The 15,128-nt window shown below is 41.9% G+C and overlaps 1 protein-coding gene across 3 annotated transcripts in view; it reads right to left on the reverse strand.

Annotated features, from left to right (window-relative positions):
• cep104 (centrosomal protein 104) overlaps positions 1 to 15,080 on the reverse strand; it is a 41,037-nt gene extending 25,957 nt beyond the window's left edge. The window contains exons 1-11 of one of the 3 annotated variants that reach the window (XM_024375827.2): positions 14,827 to 15,079; positions 14,103 to 14,222; positions 13,478 to 13,651; positions 12,930 to 13,068; positions 12,740 to 12,802; positions 11,327 to 11,403; positions 8,400 to 8,568; positions 6,920 to 7,075; positions 4,900 to 5,136; positions 3,769 to 3,981; positions 3,466 to 3,633 (exon numbers count right to left, since the gene is read on the reverse strand). In XM_024375827.2, coding sequence (XP_024231595.2) covers positions 3,466 to 3,633; positions 3,769 to 3,981; positions 4,900 to 5,136; positions 6,920 to 7,075; positions 8,400 to 8,568; positions 11,327 to 11,403; positions 12,740 to 12,802; positions 12,930 to 13,068; positions 13,478 to 13,651; positions 14,103 to 14,215 — 1,509 coding nt within the window. In that variant the 5' untranslated portion in view covers positions 14,216 to 14,222; positions 14,827 to 15,079. Of the gene's footprint in view, positions 1 to 3,465; positions 3,634 to 3,768; positions 3,982 to 4,899; positions 5,137 to 6,919; positions 7,076 to 8,399; positions 8,569 to 11,326; positions 11,404 to 12,739; positions 12,803 to 12,929; positions 13,069 to 13,477; positions 13,652 to 14,102; positions 14,223 to 14,826 lie in introns of all 3 variants that reach the window. The other 2 variants (XM_024375826.2, XM_024375828.2) reach the window with 2 other exon arrangements.
• Positions 15,081 to 15,128: the final 48 nt, after the last annotated feature.

Raw genomic sequence — 15,128 nt, forward strand, 5'->3', positions numbered from 1 at the left:
CCACATCATATTTAGCTGACGTTGATTGGACTAAATCAAATTCAAATCAAATGTATTTATATAGCCCTTCTTACATCAGCTGATATCTCAAAGTGCTGTACAGAAACTCAGCCTAAAACCCCAAACAGCAAGCAATGCAGGTGTAGAACCACGGTGGCTAGGAAAAACTACCTAGAAAGGCCAAAACCTAGGAAGAAACCTAGAGAGGAACCAGGCTATGAGGGGTGGCCAGTCCTCTTCTGGCTGTGCCAAGTGGAGATTATAACAGAAAACGAAATAGTTTTTTGTATGTTTTTAGTTGTCATTGTATTGGACTAGCATAGGTGATTAGATGATGTTGAAATGTTGAAGTTGAAAGGGTGCTGGAATAGTGGAGGCAGCACCGGTTTTCTTTGAGACTTGAGGCAACTCTCCGTGTTTCTAAATCAAGAGTTGTTTAGTAGCCCGAAAATGATGAAATCATTAACTTGCTTGACCATGCTGTAGTAGGTCATGTAATGGTTTGTTACATGTAATACGTTTTGAGGACCTCACCGGACAGATGTTGCTCTCCGGTTTTGTGATGAAACAAAGGTGTGGTTGAATTTATTCTGCCACTGTCTTCTTATTGTCTCTGCCTTTAGGCCCATATATATATATATATATATATATATATATACACACTTAAAGTCAGAAGTTTACATAAACCTTAGCCAAATATATTTAAACTCAAGTTTCACAATTTCTGACATTTAATCCTAGTAAAAATTCCCCGTCTTAGGTCAGCAAGGATCACCATTTCATTTTAAGAATGTGAAATGTCATTAGAGAGAATGATTTCTTTCAGCTTTTATTTCTTTAATCACATTCCCAGTGGGTCAGAAGTTTACATACACTCAATTAGTATTTGGTAGCATTGCCTTTAAATTGTTTAACTTGGGTCAAACGTGTCAGGTAGCCTTCCACAAGCATCCCACAAAACATTGTGTGAATTTTGGCCCATTCCTCCTGACAGAGCTGGTGTAACTGAGTCAGGTTTGTAGGCCTCCTTGTTCGCACACGCTTTTAAAATTCTGCCCACACATTTTCTATAGGGTTGAGGTCAGGGCTTTGTGATGGCTACTCCAATACCTTGACTTTGTTGTCCATAAGCCATTTTACCACAACTTTGGAAGTATGCTTGGGGTCATTGTCCATTTGAAAGACCCATTTGTGACCAAGCTTTAACTTCCTGACTGATGTCTTGAGATGTTGCTTCAATATATCCACATCATTTTCTTACCTCATGATGCCATCTATTTTGTGAAGCGCACCAGTCCCTCCTGTACCAAAGCACCCCCACAACATGATGCTGCCACCCCAGTGCTTCCCGGTTGGAATGGTATTCTTCGGCTTGCAAGCCTCCCTCTTTTCCTCCAAACATAACGATGGTCATTATGGCCAAACAGTTCTATTTTTGTTTCATCAGACCAGAGGGCATTTCTCCAAAAATTACGATCTTTGTCCCCATGTGCAGTTACAAACCGTAGTCTGGCTTTTTCATGGTGGTTTTGGAGCAGTGGCTTCTTCCTTGCTGAGAAGCCTTTCAGGTTATGTCGATATAGGACTCGTTTTACTGTGGATATAGATACTTTTCTACCTGTTTCCTCCAGCATCTTCACAAAGTCCTTTGCTGTGGTTCTGGGATTGATTTGCACTTTTCGCACCAAAGTACGTTAATCTCTAGGAGACAGAACGCGTCTCCTTCCTGAGCAGTATGACGGCAGCGTGGTCCCATGGTGTTTATACTTGCATACTATTGTTTGTACGGATGAACGTGGTACCTTCAGGCATTTGGAAATTGCTGCCAAGGATGAACCAGACTTGTGGATGTCTACAATTTCATTTCTGAGGTCTTGGCTGATTTATTTAGATTTTCCCATGATGTCAAGCAAAGAGGCACTGAGTTTGAAGGTAGGCCTTGAAATACATCCACAGGTACACCTCCAATTGACTCAAATTATGTCAATTAGCCTATCAGAAGCTTCTAAAGCCATTACATAATTTTCTGTAATTTTCCAAGCTGTTTAAAGGCACAGTCAACTTAGTGTATGTAAACTTCTGACCCACTGGAATTGTGATACAGTGAATTATAAGTGAAATAATCGGTCTGTAAACAATTGTTGGAAAAATGACTTGTGTCATGCACAAAGTAAATGTCCTAACCGACTTGCCAAAACTATAGTTTGTTAACAAGAAAATCGTGGTGTGGTTGAAAAACTAGTTTTAATGACTCCAACCTAAGTGTATGTAAACTTCCGACTTCAACTGTGTGTGTGTGTATGTGTGTATATGTTTTAATTTAACCTTTATTTAACTAGGCAAGTCAGTTAAAAAAAAAATCTTATTTTACAATGATGTCCAACCCCGGCCAAACCCTTCCCTAACATGGATGACACTGGGCCAAGTGTGCACCTCCCTATGGGACTCCCGATCACGGCAGGTTGTGATACAGCCCAGGATCGAACCAGAGTTTGTAGTCTGCACTGAGATGCAGTGCCTTAGACTGCTGAGCCACTCGGGAGCCTCCAAAAATATCAGTGTCAACACATATGAACTAACAGGTTAGAGCAAACAACGCAATTATTACAACTCATAGGTTGTAGTATACCTTTTTTTCTGTCTTGGCTTACCCAGTGATTTTATCCACACACCGCTACTGCCTTTCACTTAATCATTCTATATTACGCTGATCGTATAGACTTTTAAGGGAAAAACCCTGTGAACTTGTTCATCAAACACAGGGAGAAAAGTGTCACAAATATCATCATCCCATGTTAAATAATGCCTAAACAAGGAAGTCCACAAATAAGAGCATGGTTCGAACACAAAAATAGACAAACATTTAACAAAAATGTCCCCGCTGCCTGCTATGTAGGCTAAGCCCCAAAATGTATTTATTTATTTCTGAAGTTGTCTATTTTTGTGTGCAAACCACCCTCTAAAACTGCATGATCAATATTTACTCTGTTCACATAGACTTCTCTGTTCATTAGAACACACTACTGTGAAACGGTACCATATCACTTCCCCCAGTGCAGGTTTCCCAAGCGTGGGTTAGATTGAATGTTGGCCTCCATAAATCAGCCCCAGGCAACAAGAGTGGTTAGTCATTGTGGCCTAAGGCATGTAGCTAGCTCTTTTTATGTTCTACATGTTGTTTGTAACTTCAATCTGGGCCAAGTGTGGTTAAAGGCATGGAAAGGTAAACATGTTAACCTACTGTTCTGAGTAATAAAGAACACAACGCCCAAAAGATCCCCTGGCATCACAGCTACCGGTAAATTATCATACATAGGCTAAATAGGGAGTGCCTGTGTCCAAAATGACACCCTATTCCCTATATAAATTTGACTAGGTCCCATTGGGATCTGGTCAAAAGTAGCGCACCATATAGGGAATACGATACCATTTGGTACACACATTGCGATGCCATTTAAAACTCACAGATGATACTTTATCCTTGAGGGCCTTCTTGACCAGAAACACTGCTGCCCTCATCATGTTCCTCAGTTTCTCCTTGGGCGTCCCGGCCGATACTTCCGTCAGCTTCTTGTATACAGCCAGCAGGGCATCTTCCCGGTAGGACCACGTTTTTGAATAAGCTCCAGCCACCTAGGGCGGATGAGAGGATTAGAAAGTCAAACTGTCCAGAGGATGACGGACTGACTATGAGAGATACATCATGTGAAGTCTGGGTTTTTCCTGTGTATGTTTGTGTGCATACATGCTTGTGTGTATTTATCTCACCAGTCCGTCTCCGTACACCTCGATAGGGAAACTGGCCTCTCTCTGGGCACTTTCTGTCAGGGGCTCAGGCTCCCCAGTCACACCAGGGCTGCAGGGGATGATGGTGGCCAGGGGAGAGGGGGGGAGACCGGACTCCTCAGGGTGGCTCTGGGGCATCTCCTCCTTTCTCTGCAGGGCAGGTAGGGGTCTCTCATCATAAGGCAGGGCAGTGACCTGTGCATACAGTCATTCAATGGGAGATCAATGGGGCATCAAACTATTGTTTAATTATTGTGGTTAGATCATGTTTCTATATAGATCAATTCACTTCTTTAAGATACCTTCACATGACGCTAATATTACTTTGCTTGCAGCAACACTAATTAAGGATTGAAATAAACAAAAGTTACCTGTTTGGTTGGTTAAGAGTTTGGACTTGATGAGTGAAGATTTAAGTAGGTTTACATTTCTTACACCCAGATATCGCAAGTGTTGAGATACACTGAAATGTTCAGTATTCAAGAGAAAAAGACTAGGTAACCAACCAAACAGACCGAGCTAGACAAACTGGTGAAAAGATTGACTGATCAGATTATCTACTAAAACAAATGTTGCTTTCACTGACGATGCTGTCGTTGTATGTATAATGAGTTTTAGAACCCAGGTATAATATCTAATCCAAGTTTAATTGCCAGCCAACTGGCACAACACTCCTGTCCTGTAAAAGGCCAAAAGCAGGGCCTTCCAGCCAGGTTGGCTCGTGCTAAAGTCACGCAACTGTTTCGCACTTTTAATTAAATTGTGAAACTGAACCTGTCTGCAGTCACACTGGTGAGTAAAACCATATAACATCTTGGTTATAATCTCACATTTGAGTGTTTCAAACACCCCTGCAGATTATAAGGAGGGGCTCAGTGTGTTTCTTGTCGTGACAATAACTCTTTTTCAATAACTTTTGGTGTTTAGGTATAACATGGGAAAAGGGAAAAAGTTGTGAATAGCATAAGAAAACTTCAACTATAACTGGGCATCAATCAGAGCTTTTTAACTTGGCAGGTTAGTCTTTGCTAGCCTTGAAATCCAAACAGAATCATGCTTCGTTTCACAAGTGAAACAATAGTGCTACATAGTGTGATTCAGTGTGGGACTCACATCTATCCTGGGCACTGCTGGGTAAGAGCGTGGTGTCGGAGGGAGGGAGCGCAGCAGGGTTTGGGGGGGACTGACAGGTTTGGGGGGGAAAGGTTCCACAGTCTCCGTGATCACAGGTTGCTGGTTTCTCCTCCTCCTCGTTTCCGTGACAACCCTCATCTTGTGTCCTACTTGGTGTCGGCGTGGGGAAGGCACATCGGGAGAGTCCTCAGATGGTGACTCCATCATCTCCTTTATCTAAAGTCAACATGAGGAGAGAAGAGGGAGGACTTTCTTCATCAAACTGCTTGGCCTTGCAATGTTGGTGGGTGTCAAGGTTGAAAGATAACCAAATGTCATTTAATGCAAGATGGAAAATGGGATATATGGGGAGCCAGGTAGCCTAGCGTTTAAGCACAATGGGCCAGTAATCAAAAGGTCACTGGTTCAAATCCCCGAGTAGACTAGGTGAAAAATCTGTCGATGTACCCTTCAGCAAGGCAGTTAACCGTAATTGCTCTTGTAAGACGCTCTGGATAAAAGTGTCTGCTAAAGTGACAAAAAATATGAATATTTGTAGAAATGCTAGTTAATTTGTTTACAAAATAATAAAAAGACCATTAATTACCATAGTGCAGTGGTTTTCAACTGGTTTCATTTTTTTGTGAAAAATAATAACAGTTGGGCCTATAATGAAGTTGTAAGCAATTTTACATTACTTTTCACAATGCAAATTGAACAACAAACATAATAGGCCTTTAAGCTGTTAAATTCACTGATAAAATAGAAGAAGAAAAAATGTCCGCTAAGATAGATATTTTATGTAAAAAAATTATGCGACTCTGCGAATGGTGGACCTCAATAGCCTTTGACTGTGACTTGGTGGTCCCCGGAAAGGAAAAGTTTGGGAACCGCTGCCATAGTGAACGAACTTGTAATGTATTTTTCCATTATAAGGTCATGTTTGTTTTCAGTTGATATGTTTTTACTGCACTGTTTTTCTGCTGTTTTATCCAAAAACCCAATTAATATTGTTAAATGAAGGCATTAAGATACACTACATGACCAAAAGTATTTGGACACCTACTCGTCAAACATCTCAATCCGAAATTATGGGCATGAATATGGAGTTGGTCTCACCTTTGCTGCTATAACAGACTCCACTCTACTGGAGGCTTTCCACTAGATGTTGGAACATTGCTGGGGACCTGCTTCCACAAGAGCTTTAGTGAGGTTGGACATTGATGTTGGGTGTTTCAATTTATCCCAAAGGTGTCCGATGGGGTTGAGGTCAGGGCTCTGTGCAGGCCAGTCAAGTTCTTCCACACCGATCTCAACAAACCATTTCTGTATGGACCTCACTTTGTGCACAGGGGCATTGATATGCTGAAACAGGAAAGGGTCTTCCCCAAACTATTTCCACAAGAGTTGGAAGCACAGAATCATCTAGAATATAATTGCTGTAGCATTAAGATTTCTCTTCACTGGAACTAAGGGGCCTAGCCCAAACCACGAAAAACAGCCCTAGACCCCTATTCCTCCTCCACCAAACTTTACAGTTGGCACCAGGAATTCAGACAGGTAGTGTTCTCCTGGCATCCGTCAAAACCAGATTCATCCGTCGGACTGCCAGATGATGAAGCGTGATTCATCACTCCAGAGAACGCGTTTCCACTGCTCCAGAGTCCAATGACAGCGAGCATTACACCACTCCAGCCGATGCTTGGCATTGCGCATGGTGATCTTAAGCTTGTGCTTGAAAGAGGCAGTTTGGATCTCGGCAGTGCGGACAGACTATTTATAACGAACTGACTTGTTGGAAAGGTGGCATCCTATGATGGTGCCACGTTGTAAATCACTGAGCTCTTCAGTAAGGCCATTCTACTGCCAATGTTTGTCTATGGAGATTGCATGTCCGTGTGCTCAATTTTATACACCTGTCAGCAACGGGTATGGGATGTCCACATACTTTTGTATATATAGTGTACATTTCCAGTCACAACAATTCAAATGACTGAAGAAGCCACATTGAGCCACTCACCATGGCCATGTCCAGTAGGTTGTGGACCTCTAGTTGATGGTACACCGTCATCCTGTACTCCTCCATTTGCTCCTTCTTCTTCTTGGCTGTGTCATAGTCCTCCTTTTCTATGGCACAGCATTTCTCCACGTCATATCGGCCCAGACGTTCTCCTACCTAGCTCACAGTCACACAGGGGGACAGAAGGAAGAAAGAGGAGAGAGGATGGAGAAAGAGAAACAGAGTATGTTTTATTCTTTTTTTGTGATTAAATATTTTAATGTCCATGAATGGACAACTAAAGGCCTAGATGTTGGAAGGAAGTGGCAAACTATCTATTATTGTTCAACATGACTGCATAAAATAAATGTTGAGCAAATTCTCCTTAAATTGTGGTTAGTATGCAACGGGGCATTGCCATGCCCACAGGGCATCATGGTATTCCATGGATGGAACATTTACGAACTGGATATTTTACAGTTGTCGATATCCAAAATGGTACCCTAATAACTTTATAGTACACTACTTATGACCAGGGCCCATAGGGAAGTAGTGCAGTACATAGGGAATAGGGTGCCACTTAGGACAGAGACCAGAGGTTCCAGTCCAATGCATCATTTTACAGGGATATTTCATAGAACTGAGCAAGCTTGCTAGTCCGGTGCCAGGTAACACACATATATAAGTCTATGGGTAACACAGCTACTGATGTGAAAGACAATTAGTAGTAGATATATTTGAAGTATGTGACAATATTCAACCTTTATTTAACTAGGCAAGCCAGTTAAGAACAAATTCTTATTTACAATGACGGCCTACCCCGGCCAAACCCGGACAACGCTGGGCCAATTGTGTGCCGCCCTATGGGACTCCCAATCACAGCCAGATGTGATTCAGCCTGGATTCGAACCAGGGACTGTGGTGACTTGCATTGACATGCAGTGCCTTAGACCGCTGCGCCACTCAGAAGCACAATATTAAGTAATTGCCTTTTCTATAAATCCTACGTTGGTGTGAGTTATGCCCTCAAGAGGCTATGGTGGAAGAGTTTCGGTTTGACCACCTTGGCAACAGCAGAGCATGCAATGCTAATTGGCCAGGCATACAAGTGGATTGGAATTGGGAAGTTCTTTGGCTACGGGGTGGCGTCTGAATTCACTCACAAGATGTGATATACTGGAGTATACTGGAGTATACTTTGTATCCATTTGTAATGCAAAGATAGCATATATGTGTACTGTTTCAATGTCAAACTTCTTGCTTGTAATTCTAACAACACTTTTCTCCCCTACCCCTAAGCACTTCATGTAGATGGATAGGTAGGTACTGTATAGGCAATATGGCACTTCACCTTATCCTCTGATAGGCTAGGCGGAATTTCTGTCATATTCCTCGAATCTAACTATGCAATACATCTTTTCAGATCTACACAAGGGCCAATGGGGGGGGTCAGGCTATTAAGTATTTTGTTCAATTTTCACACAGAAGACCCTAGAAGTACCTTCTGCAGGTCAGCGATAGCCTGCTTGAGTGTTTTGGCGAACTCGTATCTCTCCTGATGGACCATCTCCTGCTTCTTGTCATCCAGCAGGCGGATGATGTGGGCTACCTCGGGGTCCTGGTACATGTCAAAAGCCAGGTCATCCAGAGGAGAGATGGACTCAAACTTACTGAACAAAAAACAATGGGATAGAGCCACTTTTAATGCAGAGACCAGAGCTTAATTTCACACTTTTAGATAACAATGTACCCCAATTAGGTATTCAAAATGTTATCTGAAAGTGAGTGATTAGTCAAACACATTCTTTACATTTGTTGAGTCACAACACGACTCCCAAGTATTATCAGTATTGTTAAAAAAATATGATTTTTAACATCTATGGCAGGGAGCCGTTTTTCTTTTGCTTTACACACTCTCGGCATTCTCTGAATGAGTTCCCACATATGCTGAGCACTTGTTGGCTGTTTTTCCTCCACCTACACCGCATCTCACAAAGAAACTGCGGTTGGAACCAAATTTCCACCGGTCTAAATGTCCATTGCTCGGGTTTCATGACCCAAGCAAGTCTCTTCTTCTTATTGGTGTCCTTTAGTATTGGTTTCTTTGCATCCCAAAATAAACTCAAGCCCACTACTAAAGGACACCAGTAAGAAGAATAGACTTGCTTGGGCCAAGAAACATGAGATATTTACATTAGACCGGTGGAAATCTGTCCATTGGTCTGATGAGTCCAAATTTTGCAATTTTTGGTTGAAACCACTGTGTATTTGTGAGACGCAGAGTAGGTGAACAGATGATCTCGGCATGTGTGGTTCTCACCGTGAAGCATAGAGGAGGAGGTGTGATGGTGCTTTGCTGGTGACACTGTCTGATTTATTTAGAATTCAAGGCACACTTAACCAGCATGGCTACCACACCATTCTGCAGCGATACGCCATCCCATCTGGTTTGCGCTTAGTGGGACTATCATTTGTTTTTCAACAGGACAATGACCCAACACACCTCCAGGCTAAGGGCTATTTGACCAAGAAGGAGAGTGATGGAGTGCTGCATCAGATGACCTGGCATCCACAATCACCCAACCTCAACCCAATTGAGATGGTTTGGGGGATGAGTTGGACCGCAGAGTGAAGGAAAAGCAGCCAACAAGTGCTCAGCATATGTGAGAACACCTTCAAGACTGTTGGAAAAGCATTCCTCATGAAGCTTGTTGAGAGAATGCCAAGAGTGTGCAAAGCTTTCATCAAGGCAATGGGTGGCTACTTTTTTGGTGACTACATGATTCCATATGTTATTTTATAGTTATTCTACAATGACTAAAGAAAAACCCTTGAATGATTCCAAACATTTGATGTTATTTTATAGTTATTCTACAATGCAACATCTATCAGAAAATAGTCCAAATAAAGAAAATATAGACCAGGAAGTGTACAACACCTACCTGAATCTATCAGAGTCATATAGACTTCAGGAAGTGTACAACACCTACCTCTGCAACATCTATCAGAGGTCAGAACATAGACTTCAGGAAGTGTACAACACCTACCTCTGCAACATCTATCAGAGGTCAAACATTTGACTGGTACTTCAGGAAGTGTAAACACCTACCTCTGCAACATCTATCAGAGAACATAGACTTCCAAAGAGAGAACATAGACTTCAGTGCAACATCTAGAGGTCAGAATCAGACTTCAGGAAGTGTACAACACCTACCTCTGCAACATCTATCAGAGGTCAGAATATAGAGATTGAAGAGGAATACAAATACCTGGGTGTCCTCTTGGACAATATGCTTCAGCGGAGTAAATGTACAGACCTGATCTACAACAAGCCAACAGAGACTGTACTTGCTCAAAAAGCTGGGATCTTTTAATGTAGACTGTACTATACGGACTCTGTTTTACAAATCTTTCATTGAGAGTATTTTAACACTTTGTATTGTTTGTTGGTTTGGCAATGCCACGGTCAGCCAGAGAAATATGCTGAGAAGGATTATTACCACAACAAGCAAGGTAGTTGGAGTCAAACAGACAGGCCTGGATGAGATCTTTAAGGTCAGGGCCCACCGCAAGCCTCACAAAAATCATTTTAGACCCAAGCCACCCCCTGTACCCGGACTTTGAACTACTCCCCTCTGGGCGCAGGTATAGAGCACCCCTCAGAACTAGACAATCATTTGTGCCAGGTGTGATATCCCTCCTAAATAGCTCGGGCTAATGTTCATATCGACACAGTAAGGCCAGCAGGCTAGTCTTAAAAAAATAAAAAATGTTTTATTGGTATGTAACTGTTATGAAAGTTGTATTGTCAATTTTGTTTTGTATTTAAACGTGTACATGACACTGCAAAAAAAAATCCCCATGGGGACAATAAAGTCAGCAAGTATATTTAGGATTTTCGTTTTTGTTCAAAAACTAAAATCACTAGGAATTCAGCAAAAAATGTGTTTAATTTAGGAAGTATTCCCACGAATAAAAAAAAAAGATTATCTCAATGTATTCAAGGTATCAAATTCTCTCTTTTGGGGCTTACAGTAGTTGTGGTCAATTTAAAGTGAACAAAATATTATAATTATGTTCCGGCCCCCAGACCATCGGCTCCAAGAAAAAAATTGTCCCGAGGCTGAATCTAGATGCTTACCCCTGATCTATGGGATATTGATTTGTTTTTCTAAAAATGTGAATGACATCTTGGAGTCTCAGAGTGACAAATTGACAACTATTACAATTGATGCATCAGTTCCTGGGTTCTACATTAGCCAGATCTACTTTTAACAGACTATAGTCCAAGCTAAAGAGAAAAACTGTAAAATGGAAATGGCAAATTGAGTGGTAAACATACGTCAACTTCAAGGCTAATGTTTTGTTTAAACAGCATTGTCACAGAGCACTTCACAGTACAATGCGCCTTGAGCCTTCAACCCTTACCCCATGTATGTTCCATCCAAGGCGGTCTCGTGTTGACTAATGTTGAGGTAGTGCTCAATCAGTTGCTCTCTGCTAGGCTGAGGACAAACAGAGGTACAATTAACCTCCCTCAATGACAGGCTGCAAAACACACAGCCATAAGGCCCAGACAGGTCATCTGCTCAGCAAAACACACAACCACTTAACGGAGTCATTATTATGGATACAGGAATGGAGCATAGTCTCGTGGTAAACAAGAGAGTGAACAGTAACATGGACTTGATAAGAGGACTACTCAACTCTGTATAATACTTGATGAGGCAAGTCATCAGTGCCACAACACCACAGAGTTAGGTGATCTACCACAAGTAGTATGTCAATGAAACAACCAGTTCTCACTCCACATACTTCAAAGTCACTCTATAGGTTTTCCCTGTACAATCACAACATACATGCAGCAGCAAGAAAACTAAACTCCCTGAGAGATAACCAGGCAAGCTAACACTGTGGCCGGGTGGAGTTGCCTAAGAGTGGGATTAGAGAGTGACAATGTGAAGCTTGTACCGTGGAATCTGCCTATCTGTGTGTTGGAGAGGTAAGGCTGGGCCACTTGGTATAGGGGAAAGTTGCCCCTAGACGCTGATCTTTGGTCAGCTTTGCATTTTCCACATGAATGGTTAGGACTGGGGAGGGAAAGCTGATCTTATATCTGCAGCTAGGGGAAACTTCCCCCCCAGGAGCTGGGCCACTCTCTTCCAGGGGCTGTCCGTCCGCAGGTCTATCTGATTACAGTGGCTAAGGCCTCCTCTGTGATTACTCTGCCCTCGGAGTCAGATTACCACATTCCTGCCCCACGCCTGTCAGGGCAAGCAGTGCACACACCAATACAGATGCCAATTCAGGCACACAGTGACCACCATGCAAACACTGTGTTTGTGTGCAAACTGTAGTCTGTGTGCATTTTGTAAACATACACCGACACACAGTTTGAATATATAAACAGTGGAAAAGGGTTTTTTCTATTTTCTCTATACATAAATACATATTATGGAAACACATAACACCAAAATATATATGCCACTTAGCAGACGTTTTTATCCATTATTTTACCTTTATTTATTTAACTAGGCAAGTCCACAATATTTAGAAATATCGACCATGATTATCTGCAGAACAATGTAGGTATATAATGTGTATATGGTTCTACAGTAGCCATACTCACCGTTGTGGGTTAAATGCTTATGGACAAGTAATGAAATCAAATAGATGTTTTTATTAGCGCAGCCTATCAAGAAATTTACTTCAGGTTGGCAGGCTCACACAAATACTAGCACAGCAGCGCATTCTGGTGTTTCACAGTAGTACTGCACCTTAAATATACAGTAACATTAAACATGACAGAACACTCACACACATTAAAGAGCGACCACTTACAATTGTGTCAACAGCAGTGCCATCCACAGAATCTCCCAAAACATTAATGGCAACCAATGCAACCTGAAATGATAAACAAAAGTCGATGAAAAAATAAATCAAATAAACTATAAAATGATATGAATGTGGTAGTATGTAAGTCAAATAAACAGGTTAAGGGGAATGACTTTATGACTTCATAGTGGAGTACCTGGTTGTAAAGGTTGTAGCGGTTGACATGGTTTCTGTGAAAGGTTATACGGAGGTATGTTCCAATGGCATCCACATGAACAGACTTCAGCTCCCGGGCTTTGAAGCCTGTTTTCTCATTGTCTGATAAAGAAACATACCTATGGCAAAGGTTGCATGTCAATTTCTATTACTGTGCACCTTTCTTGTAACAACAAAGCAGTAAATATGATGAAAATGTAAGCCTATATATCATAATAGTAATATAGTTACTTAGAAATAACAGATGATGAAGTTCAGCATCTATATTCATTACAATGTGTGTGTCAGGTAGAAATTGAACCAACAACCTTTCTGTTCACAGCACCATGCTCCATAGAAACATGACAACCAACTAAGCCAGACTCATATACATTAGGGTACACCATAGCAAAATGTTTTGCAACAGAAAAAACACATTTTCTATCAGAAGACTTCAGATACTCCCGCACTGTTTCAGCTCAGTTTCTTGCTTTCAGTGCCTTGTCTGTGTCGGTCAGACATCTCTTTTGGCTGGTTCTACTGACTCACCCTAGCCTGCGGAGGTGCCCAGAGAGACCAGGTGAGTCAGCTTCTAGTAATCGGTCCCCGATGTGGAACTCTATTTTGCCTGAGATCAGGTACTGGTGGGCAAGCAGCTGCAGCTTACGGACCCGACTCCGCTCTGGCAACTGCAAAGTGACCTGCTGAGGGTATGGACAGAACCTGTGGAAAGAAACAGTGAGGTTGGTACTTCTAGTACTGCCCTTACAGTACATTACTGAAAAACAGATCCAAAAGCAGTGTGTGCGTGTGTGAATCTCAAACCAGCCCCTCGCCCCAATAAACTCGTTTGGAGGACCCTCAGTTGTCACATGTTGGTGACAAAACTCAGAAGATAACTTCAAAAGAGTGGTGAGGGGATCAATAAACCCATCAACTTCAGGACACCCTCCTGACTTGAATGACGCAATTCATGTTCTACATTTAAATAATAAAACAAGCATGAAATTCCACCTATGAAATTGCACAAACTCCAAACATATTGCAGTGTGTGTTAGGATAACAATTCGCTCTGGAGCCTGCAGCCTTGGTCGAAGTGGCCTTCGGAGGCTTTGGGACACTTGCATATGGCGGAGGCGCACATGAGAGAGTGTGTGTGTGAGAGAGTGTCTACCTGGCAGATCTCCAGCCATTGACCGTTGGTGCATGGACCATCAGCTCCTTGGCACTGAAGTTATCTTCGTGACCAGAGGAACTGACCAGGGTGAATCCTATCTTCCGGGGCATCCTGCTGCTGCACAATTTCAAATATGGAGAAACATAACAATCTACAACTGAATATCATCTGAAGCACCTTTCACTATCAAATAGATTGGCACAGTAATTAGCTAGCTACCTATAATCATAAACCATGGAAGACTGACAGCAATATTCACCCTGGGATTGAGATAAACCTTGACAGCTACACTACTCTACAATGGACACAATATTAGATGTGTAGGTGAACTTGGGATATCATTCTGCCATTTAATTTTCATATCATTCTGGCATTTAATATCAAATGTATGCCCCTAAACAAATGAGTTCAATAGCATACATTTCAATACTCCGTGTTAGCTATATGGAATTGCATTGCTTGCTTGCTTGCTTGCTTCTGACGTCCCTGGGGTGGGAAGGAATGAACTTGGAGCGATGACAGCGCGAGTAAAAGACAGGCTAGCTAGCTTGTTGTAACTTGCTAACGTTAGCTAACTCGTTCCTACTTAGAATGGTAACGTAAAACACCTTGAATTCACATAAATATAGTGACACCGGATGCACAATAAAACCACCGTTTGAATACAACGTATTTCCTATTGAAGTATAGTGTTACCACAAATATATCAAAGATATCTTACCATGAACATTTCTAAAATGTTGACAGCTTGCCCAAGTCCCATTTCATCTCCATAACCACCACTGACAACAACTAGTAAGCTAAGGTGCGCATGTGCCAGACCATCGTCTCACCGCGAAGGACTGTGGTCCATGAAGTTTTTAATCAATTTAAAAAATATATTTGAGTATCCAGTCTGCACGTGCACTGCGTATATCATCTCCACTGCTCGATGCATATTTCGCTGCGTCTTCCATTCGGCAGATAGACATTTTAAAGTGTATGTGCTCAAGTGTTACCGGGTCGTTTAAAGCGTCTATGCTC

The sequence above is a fragment of the Oncorhynchus tshawytscha genome, linkage group LG16, assembly GCF_018296145.1.
Source record: "Oncorhynchus tshawytscha isolate Ot180627B linkage group LG16, Otsh_v2.0, whole genome shotgun sequence".
NCBI lineage: Eukaryota > Metazoa > Chordata > Actinopteri > Salmoniformes > Salmonidae > Oncorhynchus > Oncorhynchus tshawytscha.